Source organism: Pseudoliparis swirei, chromosome 24 (assembly GCF_029220125.1).
Source record: "Pseudoliparis swirei isolate HS2019 ecotype Mariana Trench chromosome 24, NWPU_hadal_v1, whole genome shotgun sequence".
In the NCBI taxonomy this organism is placed as follows: Eukaryota; Metazoa; Chordata; class Actinopteri; order Perciformes; family Liparidae; genus Pseudoliparis; species Pseudoliparis swirei.
In genome coordinates, this window is record NC_079411.1 from 15,510,864 (window position 1) to 15,523,027 (window position 12,164).

The 12,164-nt window shown below is 48.5% G+C and overlaps 1 protein-coding gene across 9 annotated transcripts in view; it reads left to right on the plus strand.

Annotated features, from left to right (window-relative positions):
• Positions 1 to 587: 587 nt before the first annotated feature.
• The window catches only part of slit2 (slit homolog 2 (Drosophila)), an 85,119-nt gene continuing 73,542 nt past the window's right edge, over positions 588 to 12,164 (plus strand). For 3 of the 9 annotated variants that reach the window (XM_056408770.1, XM_056408771.1, XM_056408769.1), the window contains exons 1-3: positions 591 to 1,585; positions 2,504 to 2,575; positions 4,778 to 4,849. In XM_056408770.1, the coding sequence (XP_056264745.1) occupies positions 1,377 to 1,585; positions 2,504 to 2,575; positions 4,778 to 4,849 (353 nt within the window). In that variant the 5' untranslated portion in view covers positions 591 to 1,376. Of the gene's footprint in view, positions 1,586 to 2,503; positions 2,576 to 3,054; positions 3,128 to 4,777; positions 4,850 to 12,164 lie in introns of those variants that run through there. The other 6 variants (XM_056408767.1, XM_056408768.1, XM_056408772.1 and 3 more) reach the window with 4 other exon arrangements.

Here is a 12,164-nt window from a genome sequence, read left to right on the forward strand (position 1 = left end):
GTACCATTTGACAAGTGAAACTAAATCCTTATCCTATTCGTGTAGATAACTTGTTGAGGTGCAGTGGGGGAATATGCAAGTTGTAAAGAGCTCAACCGGTAACACAATACAGTGTGTATCCATCGCAGAACAGGTGTTGTTTCAATGTTGTTGTTTTTCTTCATTTTCTCCTCTTTTTATGTGTCGACAGCACTTCATTCCTTGAATCCGGCAGTGCATGCGAAAACTAAAGACTCGGATGCCCCCCCCCCACACACACACACACACATTTTGTCCACGTTTCACAGAGAAGCTCTGTCGCCTTCCTGAGGCCAGCTAAATAAAGCATCAGGTGACCGGAGACACTGCAGCGAGCAATCCAAGTCCCCCGTCTGAGGTCAAACTGTTGCTGTTTGACTGACGGCCAGTTGGAAACCTGCTGCTGTATGGCTAGAGGGGTAAACGCAGCGCGGGCGTGCGCGTGTGTGCGCGCGTGTGAAAGAGAGAGAGAGAGAGAGAGAGAGTTGCCTGGACAGACGCAGTAGCAGACGTGCCCGCTTCAGTCTGTCGCTCTCTCTCTCTCTCTCTCCCTCTCACACACACTCGGGAGCAGCGCTTTGACGCACCACGCAGAGTTGGATTATAGTGTTGCGCGCTGGTCTTCTACGGGGCTTTTCTCCCCTCCCTCGGACTGCCGTTGCCACTGACCGGCAGTTGATACATGATCGGATCAATCACCATCCCTCCACCACCGTGACCTCTCCTGAGTTTCTTTCTTTTTTTCTTTTTTTGGGGGGTTGGGGGCAAACTAAGCGCCGCTTGCCGCTGTCTCCTCGTCGGACGCGTGTTGTGAATTAATAACCGAGACAGCCTCACCTGGAGCGTGTGGGGGAGTGTATGTGTGCGCGTGCGTGCGTACGCGTGTTGGAGTGTGTGTGCGCACTAAAGTGTGCGTTTCTCTGGATCAGATCAAGCATCGAGGTGTGTTAACTGGCTTGGTTCTGCACATCTACACAGACCCAGCACGCACCAGGAGGATTTGGGCACCGCATGCCGGGGACATGTGGAACTTTGCGCCGCTTTAGCGCATCCCGAGAGCCGGTCCGCCGCCTCGTCGACCTCCCCTCTCCCTGCTCACCGGTTCACAGCCTTCAGGCATCGAAATACCTCCGAGGGGAACCAAATGTAAATTCAGAGGGAGAAATTTCGGAAACACACGTCTGAAAAGGGGGGGGGACAACGAGAAGAGGAGGACGGCATCCCGTTCGCGTTGCAGAGTTTGGTGAGCTGGTTGCGGGGGATATTGTGGCTTTTTTTTTAACGCCCTTGTGTTTTTTTAGTAGTATTTTTGTTTTGTTTTGTGGGTCTCACGTTGTGGGCCCCCACTTGCCGCAGTGATGGTGGGAGCTCTGAGCCCCGCTGGCCCCGGCCGCTCCTCGGTGACCGCGCTGGGGCTTCTGGTGGCCGTTCTGCTATCGGTCATGTCCGGCAGAGTGAACGGACAGCCTTGCCCGGCACAGTGCGCCTGCACGGGGACTACAGTGGACTGTCACGGCCAGGGGCTCCGGAGCGTGCCCAGGAACATACCCCGCAACACCGAGAGACTGTGAGTACCGAGTGGGAGGAGGAGGAGGAGGAGGAGGGGGGGGGGGGGCTTTAACAACGCAGTTCGGCTTTAATCGGCGCATAACATTCCCAAAACAATTTCAACACACTTCATAGGACATATCTGTAGAATATCACCAGTTTGTCTGCCGTATATAAGTGTGCACTTGCGTTACTCTTTTTCTAGCGCGTATTTAATAAAGCTGTGCCTCCTCAGTCCTCACCTGGAGGAGGTTTTATGGTCATATTCTTATGTTGTTTTCTTAAACTGCTGTTGCGCTTGTATTTCGTTCTTTTTAAACGGCATGCTGGCGGTATGGAGGATGGTTTCCTTGGGGACCAGGTCTTAACAGCGCAGGGCTTTACAGAACTAACACGTGAACAACTGCACCGGGGTCTGTAAAATCAGCTACATGCACGTGCTATTTTTTCTCACGTGAAGTGTTACAAAATAAATAAAGAAACAGGTGAATTTTAATTGCTTTGTGTTTTGATTCGTTATCGCGGATCCGCGCAGCTGAAGTCCAGGTGCGCCGCCGCAGGTTCGGACTGTTGCATTCACCGCGCAGCCTCCGCGGAACCTCCGCGGTTTGTCTGGAGAGCCGAGCAAGTTAATCAAAAACGGATTTGGAGAAGTGGGCTTTGAGTTAAACAGGCCCGCGGTTTTTAATAGCCGGAGACTCCCTTGATGAAATGAGAATGTGTGCGCGCGGCAGCCGGCTCCGTGTTCCTCGTGACCCGCAGAAGACAATCCACGCATCGGCCACTACATAAGGGTTAATAACCGAGACAGCCTCACCTTTAAGCAACAACCTTTTAGCAACAACAACAAAACTATAGGAGCTCACCTGCTTTTTTTATTTTTAGTATTACTTGTATTAACCTATCATATTCCTATCTAACCCTTTCTCCTCCTCAGGGAGCTGAACGCAAACAACCTCACTAAAATCACCAAGGCAGATTTCGCAGGACTGAGGCATCTGCGAGTGTTGTAAGTGTCTTCTATCTCTTTTTTTATTTTGACATTCTCTTGTTCTTCTCTCCTCCTTTGTATAGATGCAAAAGAAAAGCCCAAAGTACCTTTCAATTAAAACTACTCCCCCAAAAAACAGAAACACAACACACTCAGTTCTCAGTTCTGGTCCGGCATCATGCCTCATTCAATCAGCAGCCCTGGAGCTGCCGCATGCGGCACTGCGTCTAGAAGGAGCGGCGATTTTATTGAGTTTGTGTGTGTGTGTGTGTGTGTGTGTGTGTGTGTGTGTGTGCGTGTGTCTGCGTGCACGTGTATATACGTGTGCGTGTGTGTGTGTGTGTGTGTGTGCACACGCACGAGTGCATGTCTCTGTGTGTGTGTCCAAACAGAATAGCGGCGGCACCTGTTAATGCTGTCGCGTTAATCTGCCAGTGGAAGTGTCAGGAGGGGCTTATTTTAACCACCGGGCAAAGAGAGGGAAGGAGATAGCGGTCGTTAGGTGTAACCGCGGAGGGAGGAATGCATGCTGGAAGGGAGGGAGGGTGCGAGGAAAGGAAAACGAGTCAAGTAAGAACAAGTTTGTCACCTGGGATGAGTCCAGGTTAAGAGTGAAACAGGGATAGCCTGCTTGTATTGTGTGCGTATATGTGTGTGTGCGTGTGCGTGTCTGTGTGCTATCCAGCGGCTAAAAGTGAACGGCACATTGTTGGAATTCCTCCAGAGATTATGTCTTTGATTGAGCGTGTGTTTGTGCGCGTGTGCGCGCTCCAGTCTTTCCGCTCGCGGTTTCCCTGTGTGTTCTGTGGTGTCTGATTGTGCGCTGGTTACACGCGCACGCGACCACAACCGTTCGGATTCCAATTAGAGTTCCAATAATGTATTCGACATAATTCTTTTTTTCCCTTTGGAGCTCTGCCGAGTTCCAGTCGCCAACGCGCTACATTCGTGTTCCGGTGTGTGTCCGGGGCTTTTATTGCGAAGGCAATTATGGAAAGGAGAGAAAAGGGGAAAGGCTAGTTGAAGTGTTAGATAGGAATAAAGTTGGCACCATCTTGCTGCAGACTTCGCAGCCTCGTGTTAGTATTCCGTTAACGTTATAACGTGTAACATAAGTCTCAACTACAGCAACAAACAACCTGACATGCAATATAAAGACGACGCGTTTGCGGAGTAGCCTTAGTCCCTTATTCATTGTAATGTTACCGCCTGTAAACCACACAGCTATTGCTTAACAAGACATGCAACTCAACATGCAGACAGGACAAGGCCCCGTCCGCACTGCTTTGAGTTTGAGTAGAGAGCTAACAAGCTAACGGCCAGCTAGCTAATGGCACAGCTGTCACCGCTTATAACGGCTTAAACGTTAGCGCTGTTAGCAAGGCTAGCTAACCTGTCGATGAGCTTTTTCCCCACCCTTTAATGCAAGAACAAAACGGGTTGCAACTTACCAAATGTGAGAGAGTAGGCCTATGGTATTTTTGATAATACATGGAAGTCTGTGGAATACCTTTTGGGCTTTGGCCCGTTGGTTGAAACAAGCATTTTAAAGGAGCCTCTCATTGTGAGAGGTGCTTTTCACTATATTGTGGTGATGAAATTAATTGTTAGTCGTGGCCCTTATGTTCAAAACAGCTCTACATTCCGTGGGTGGACAAAATATGTTTGCTTGTGTGTGTGTGTGTGTGTGTGTGTGTAGGTGTGTGTGCGCGTGTGTGTGTGTGTGCGCGTGCGACGGCTTGGCATAGTGCTCTTGGGGGAGTTGAGCTGGTGTAAGTGAATGAGTAGTGATGGCTACGTGGTTAGATGGAGGGTAAATTGGATGATGGATGAGTCGCAGTCCAACTGATGGGCCACTTTTTAAAGTAAATTCTGCAGCCCTCATCGACTCCTCTCTCTCTCTCTCTCTCTCTCTTGCTGTTTTGACACTCTCACTTTCCATCTCCACCACTGTTTTTTCTTCTTTTTCTTTTTCATTCACACCCGCTGCCACCCATATCCTGCCCTCTCCTCTCTTCTCCAATGTCAATCTCTCTTCCGTGTCTCTCCTCACTCTCATTCTCTTCCTCCTTCCTCAATCTTATCTCTCGCCCCATCTGGCCATCTTTCTCTTTCTCTTTCCTTCTCTGGCCTCTCGAGGTGTCATCGCACAAATTACTGCCAGCTCTAACTCGTTTTTCCTGTCCGCTGCTTATTGCCTCTCCTGTGTTTCTCTCTCAGGCAGCTAATGGAGAACAAAATCACCACAATGGAGAGGGGGGCCTTCCAGGACCTGAAGGAACTGGAGAGACTGTGAGTTACACTTTTGGATACAAGCCGCCACTTTTCCCTGATCACCCTTCTTTTCAAACAGTTGGAAACCAAAGATACACGTTTATTTTTACATATGTGGAAATGCAATACAACATAAGTGATGACAAATAAAAGGAGGCACACGAGGCACTAAGAACGACTTCAATACTTGTTATCGTAGAAGTGTGTGTCGCTATTCTGGCTGAATGATTCTTGTTCCTAAAGATGTTCTCCTAATTCGCCGCTTCGACTGCGGCGGCGGCGTTTGACACCAAACGCCGAGGATTGTGATTTGAACACCTGGTGAATAGTGGCGTTGTCATCAACTTGTGTCATCCACCTGCTGCTTTGAATGTTTTTAAAATGCAGTAAAAACAACAAAAACACTTTTATTTGTTAAATGTCAATGGATCTTACAGTGTTACGTCAGCCAGTGTGTTCCGGATCATTTTTCATGTTGTTGTTTTTAACACCCTGTCGGTTTTGTAGATGGTCGGTGAATTTGGCCCGAAGTTTCTGACACGACCGCGCTTCTGACGCCGGATCATCAAGTTCATCAAAGCTGGAAATAAGTGGACTTGTCTGACTGTTTGATCTGGTAGCATTGTCTTGGACTGACGCCAAAAGATGTCACTGTGGTTTATTGTAATATTCATGTCAGGCAAATTTTACATAGTGGCCAAATGGTGGAATTACAATTTCCCGGGTCTTTCATGTGGACCCACAATTACTTTGTTATGTGAACTTGCATTGGGAGAGAGGCGTCTGTAACTCAGTAGATCGTTTTTTGTTGTTTAGGTAAATCAACTTCCCTAGTCTGAACACTTGTGGATAACCTAAACGTTGTAAAGAGCGATAGTAGACGAATCCAGAGTGATTGTTCCTCCCTCCCTTCCAGTGAATGAGGCCGAGGGCTGGGAGGCGGGGCTAAATCGGGGTATTTTCATGCGAATAGTATACCCGGAAACTCAACTTCATTTTCTGAATGCGCCACTGAGCAACTTTGATGGGAATAAAGGGTTTAGGGTTAAGTTCTCTTTATACATCCATGGTCTTGACCTGGTGGGGGTTTAGCCGCCACCCCATCGGTGTGTCTTCATAAATGTTTGACCTAAACCGCCATGACGTGCGTCTAACTCCAGAGTGGGACATTTTGCAATCGAGTCACGGGGCAGTGGCTGAGGGAACAGCCAGAGGTTGTTCACTGGCATTCAGCATCCGACCCAAGTTTCAAGTTTCAAGTTTCAAGTTTTTATTGTCACATCCCCTTTTATACAAGTATAATCGGTTCGTGAAATTCTTATGTGCAAAACACCCGACAGCAGTAGCAGACTAAAAAAAGAATAAGAATGAGAATAAACTATACAATATCCACACACAAAAAAGAAGAAAGTATTAACAATATATATATAAAACAGTGTAATAGAATATACATCATGACAATATATATATATAAAACAATGTAATAAAATATACACTTTTTTGAGACTATATATATATATATGTATATACATACAATATATATATACAATATATATATATATAAACAATGTAATAAAATATACACCATGGCCATAGATATTCACAGAATATGTTCTGGTGTGTAGTGTTAATGAGGGTCTCAGTCCTTGTTCAGCAGCCTGATGGCCTGACTGAAGAAGCTGTCCCTCAGTCTGTTTGTGCGGCACTTGATACTGCGGTATCGCCTGCCTGACGGTAGAAGGGTGAACAGTTTGTGGCGGGGTGGTTATTGTCTTTCAGCATCCGTTTGGCCCTGGCCACGCACCGCTTGGTGTATATGTCCAGGATGGAGGAAGCTCACCTCCAACGATGTACTGTGCCGACCGCACCACCCTCTGTAGTGCCCTACGCTCCAGGGCGGTGCAGTTCCCGTACCAGACGGTGATGCAACCTGTCAGAACACTCTCGATGGTACTGGTGTAGAATGTTCTGAGGATGCGGGGGGCCCTGTTGAATTTCCTCAGTCGCCTAAGGAAATACAGGCGTTGTTGGGCCCTTTTCACCACGTGAGTGGTGTGCGTGGTCCATGTGAGGTCCTCGGAGATGTGCACGCCGAGGAACTTGAAGCTGCTGACCTCTCTACTGCAACTCCGTCTATGGAGATGGGGGTGTGCTCTCCTCTCCGCTTCCTGTAGTCCACGATCAGCTCCTTGGTCTTCTTGACGTTGAGGACGAGGCTGTTCTCCTGGCCCCACTGTACCAGTGATCCAACCTCCTCCCTGTAGGCTGTCTCGTCGTGTCGGTGATCAGCCCCAACACTGTTGTGTCGTCAGCAAACTTGATGATGACGTTGGAGCTGTGCATGGCCGTGCAGTCGTGGGTGTACAGGGAGTAGAGGAGAGGGCTCAACACGCATCCCTGAGGGGCTCCCGTGTTGAGGGTCAGCGGCTCTGAGGTGGTACCGCCCATCCTCACCACCTGGCGGCGGCCCGACAGGAAGTCCAGTATCCAGCTGCACATGGTAGAGTGCAGGCCTAGACCTCTGAGCTTGGTGTCGAGCTTGGCGGGAACAATAGTGTTGAACGCTGAGCTGTAGTCCACAACCAGCATTCGCACACAACAGTTCCTCCTCCAGGTGGGAAAGGGCGGTGTGAAGTGCCATGGCAATTGCGTCGTCGGTGGATCTGTTTTGACGATATGCAAATTGCCATGGGTCCAGCGTGGCAGGCAACATGGAACAAATGAAGTCCTTGACCAACCTCTCGAAGCATTTACTGACAATCGAGGTGAGGGCTACGGGTCTCCAGTCATTCAGGCAGGTTACCTTGGGGTGTTTGGGGACAGGCACAATGGTGGACATCTTGAAGCTCTCAGGAACAACAGCCTGGGACAGGGAGAGGTTGAAGATGTCTGCGAAGACTCCTGCCAACTGGTCTGCACATGCTCTGAGGGCGCGCCCCGGGATGTGGTCGGGACCTGCTGCCTTCCGGATGTCCACCCGCTTGAAGGCTCTGCGCACGTCGGCCTCTGAGATGATCAGCAGGCTGGTCTCCTCGGGCGGCGCTGCCTTCGGCGGGCTGCCGTTCACGTCGAACCGAGCAAAGAATGTATTTAGCTCGCCTGGGAGGGAGGTAGAGGAGTTCTCTTCACCGCTGGTTCTCCCTCTGAAGTCCGTGATTGTCTGTAGCCCCTTCCACACACCTCTCACGTCATGGCTCTTGAGCTTCTCCTCCACCTTGTTCCTGAACTCCCGCTTGGCAGAGCCGATGGTCTTACGGAGGTCGTAGCGGGCTCTTTTGTATTCCGCCATAAGGCAGTTATGGCATAATTAAGTCATGGTAGTGTGTGAGAGCCCGAGACAGACAGGGGGGGGGGGGGAGGGGGGGGGGAGGGGGGGGGGGTGCAGAGTGCAGACCCCTGACTGCTGATATGTCCATTGTGTCTGCTGTCAACTTTGCTTGATGTGCGAGCCGTTCACATACGTGGGTGTCTGTGTGTCGTGCGGGCCCTGGCTGCCAGCCAATAAGTCTGAGGAGGCTCAGACCAGCTTTTAATTAAAGCACATAAAGAAAGAAAAAAAGTATGCGCCGCTCACACACACACACACACGCACACACACGCACAGGTTCACAAAAACACATACATTACCTGAATACACATGGAGGTATCCACCTGTGCAGCACTAAACCGAGCAACGTAGTTAATCTTCATGATCGCTGTTTTTGGGGCGGATTCTTCAGGAGAGGCCGGGATGAAACAGCATGAAGTGTCACCGGGCCCGGTCGGCCGTCTCTCCCGCCGCCCCGCGGCTGCTCTTTGTTGGCAGAGCGAGACGCTCTGGGGACCAGCTGTCATGGAATCTGCTCCTCGCACGGGCCGACGCTGGGTTCTGTCCAGCCAAGCAGGTCTGGGAATTCCTGCCGAGAGCAGGCAGGCAAAGAGGGCAAAGAGCTCGTGCACGCGGGGGAACGACAGACTCTCATGCGTACATATGAGCACACAAACACACATACGATGGAGGCCACTCTGGGAACACCGGCGGCAGAGAGAGCCTCCGATGGGCTGACAGGCAGCTAACCTTCTCAACGGGGCTGTTTCTCTGGTGTCCTCGCGAGGGGCTTTTCACTGTAATGCAGCGTCTCTGGCGTGGCATGTTCACAAACACAAAGGTGGAGCCGGAGTCATCAGTGCCCCCACCCCCCGCCGCCCGCAGGCGCCGGACAATGGCCCCTCTCCGGCGTCTGGAGTCTCGGGGGGCTCATTTCAAAGGCCTCCATCCTCTGGGGGTCTGGAGGGGGGGGGGCGCCTGCTGGGCACCACTGCCAGGAGGAGAGGGCCCTAAACTGGCCTGATGGATCCGCAGTGACTGCCCCCCACGGTGGTGGAAAACGGTTCAGCTCCTCCCCCCCCCCACACACACACACACACTCACTTGTTTCCTTCTTTTGCGACAGGCCCTGCAGGGCTGGGCAGGTTGGGTTCAGGTGTGGGGCAATGGCTTGGGGGGGGCAATGGTTTGTTGGTGGTGGTTGTGGGGGGGGGGGGGGCATAGGAGGTGTGGAGGAGATAGGCATGTCACAACACACACGTGCACAGGCACAACAACGTGCACGAGTATGGGCACGCTGGTCTATGCGCAAAGCTGCTTCGTCAGGACTGTTTTTTTCTTGACTCCCCCTTACAGCCACTCACACTTCATTCATGCTTTTACCTCTCCTCTTCTGTTTTTTTCCCATACACACCCACCCATCTCTCTCTCTCTATTGTCCTGCGCTGATAGGAATGTCATACATTCTTCCCGAGCTCCCTGTCGATGAAGAATAGAAACTTCCTGATCCTCTTATGCTCCTCTAACTGGTTTATAGTCCCCCCAGCCCCCCCCCCCCCCAAAAAAAATTCCCCCGATCCAATTCAAAGCCTGCAAGATTGGAGAGGAGAAAGAGAAAGGACACAGTAATTACAGGTATTGAGACTCTGCGGTGAGATAGAGCCTCAGATGATTAGCCTGTAATGGAGCGACGGCATAGTCACCGATCACTACAGCGGCGATGAATAATTGTGAAACAGATTACAGGTGGAGAGGCGCGTCTGCCAACGGGGACGAAACCGGATGATTATACCTCAAACTAAGCAAATCGGGTTATAATACGTCGACGCAGTGACTATCAGGAGGTAATCGTACCGCGAGGCTGGAAAGCAGGATATGGATTATGGATTTCAAAGTAAAGCGCTGGGTGAGCGCTAAACTATGTGGGCGACGTTTTTACCCTCTGATCATCTCAGAGAAAAGTTTAAATGTTTTTAAAAAAAATTATCAGTATGTTTATGTAGCGACTGAGCTTGAAATCATTAGCACACAAAACGTTTCCACAGCTTCACGTGTTCCGTTGTCATCCAGTCGTTTTTTGGATGGAGTCCTTCCAGAGTCCTTACAGCTGCCAACTCGTGTTGTATGTGTCAGCAAACAGTGAGCTGAGAATATGCTACAAATGCAGTTAAACATCGCTAAATAACAGATATCAGATTGGAGCGTGTGAAACCTGGCGAGTGGTGGTTTACTACGTGGTCCAAACACACAAGCTCGCAGCGGTCAGGTTGAAGTGTCCACAAGGTTTGGGATATAACTATGCTAGCAGTAATGGTGTGTGTGTGTGTGTGTGTGTGTGTGTCCAGTGTGTATTATGGCATCGCTGGAGTAATAATTGGATTTCTGGTGGTTTATTATTTCCTTCCCTGCCAGCCTGCAAACCTGTCGTACCACACATATACAAGACTCTGAGGTGTTAATAGTGGTTATGTTTGTGCGTGTGTGTGTGTGTGTGTGTGTGTTTACTGTGTGGGTTTGCAGCCCTCCAGCATCTGTTTATGATTGCAGGGATTATCACCACGCTGCAGTGTGACATTAGCTCACGGGAGAGGCTCTCACACCTCGGACTACTGCCGACTTCATTCACTTTCAGCCAAATTCTGACTCATGAATCACGACTGTGGGAGTGCTCTCAGGGTGTTTATGTGCACACACACACACACACACACATACACATAAATCCAGACATGCACACACAGAAGTATACATTATGTCTCACCACTGACTAGATTGTTTGAGTCGGAGGCAGTTGGTATGGTACTTTTAAGATGGGCATTAGAGGTTTTCAGTACACTTTTATAGAAAGACAATGTGTTAGATATTTTAGTAAATCAAAGTTATGCCAAATATATGCATATTTGTTTTTCAATAAACATTTTAGGCAGATCTTGCCCCTTTGTGAGAAGTGCGGTATGAATGAATGGGCAACAATCTTTATACTACAGTTTTTTCCAGGCGCTACCAAGCGTTTGTCCAAACAGTGGTCACATTTTCAAAACTCTAAACACAATTAGCACAGCATCGGTCTTTTGTGGCCGTACCGTTCACACGTTTCATGTCGTTTTCAAACAATATGCAGTCAGTGAACACATTTCCACAATGCTTACATTTTCTGAACAGACAAGCTATACCTCCCAACAAAACTATGGATTGTTTTTGTATTATTTACGAATGTTAACACACAACGTCCCACAATGGCAAAAACAATATTCCAAACTTTAGTACAGTCTAAAAACCTCTTCTGCAATGATATCAGTTATAAAACAATATATCTCAGCTGATAATAAACAAACAATTGATTCCCCATCTCCTCCTGATGGTAGGTCAGAGTTTGGAATGTTTTTGGGAAATATGTTTTAGCAAGTTTTGGATTAGAATTTAAGTTTTGATTATGACAGGTTGAGATGTTGATCACACAGACACCGCCTACATTGACTTACAGAATGTTGTTTAATCATCTATTGCAGCCGTTGACCCAAAACATAGTTTATTTGTAAAAAAAGCAATACTGTAAAACTTTTTCTGTTCCATCACACTGTAAACGACAAATCGACTAATCGACAAATTTCCCCTTGGGGATTAATAAAGTATATATCTATCTAAACAGTATTTGGACTGTACCTCCTGTAGTAAACAGTAAAGAAGAAAAAAATGATTAGTTTTTTACTGGAATGCTTTTGAATGTGAACATTACATGTGGACATACAGTTCCCAACCAAGAGATTTAGTGTAAAAACAGTCGATTGCATGTTTTGCATGCAAATACCTGAAAAACTGAAACATAAAAGTCTATGCAGTTTTTGTAATGTCAGCAACAGCCAGTGTTTTGAAACCTGGTGTAGTTTGACTGACTGGAAGGACCTTGTGAAGTGAAAACAAGAATTATTCTTTGAAAGAATAATTTAATTTTGAGTCAGATTTCCAGTGTTTTGGTAAAGTTAGTGTCTGCAGAAAAAGATGTGTCCTATTTTGAAATGAAGAGTTAGT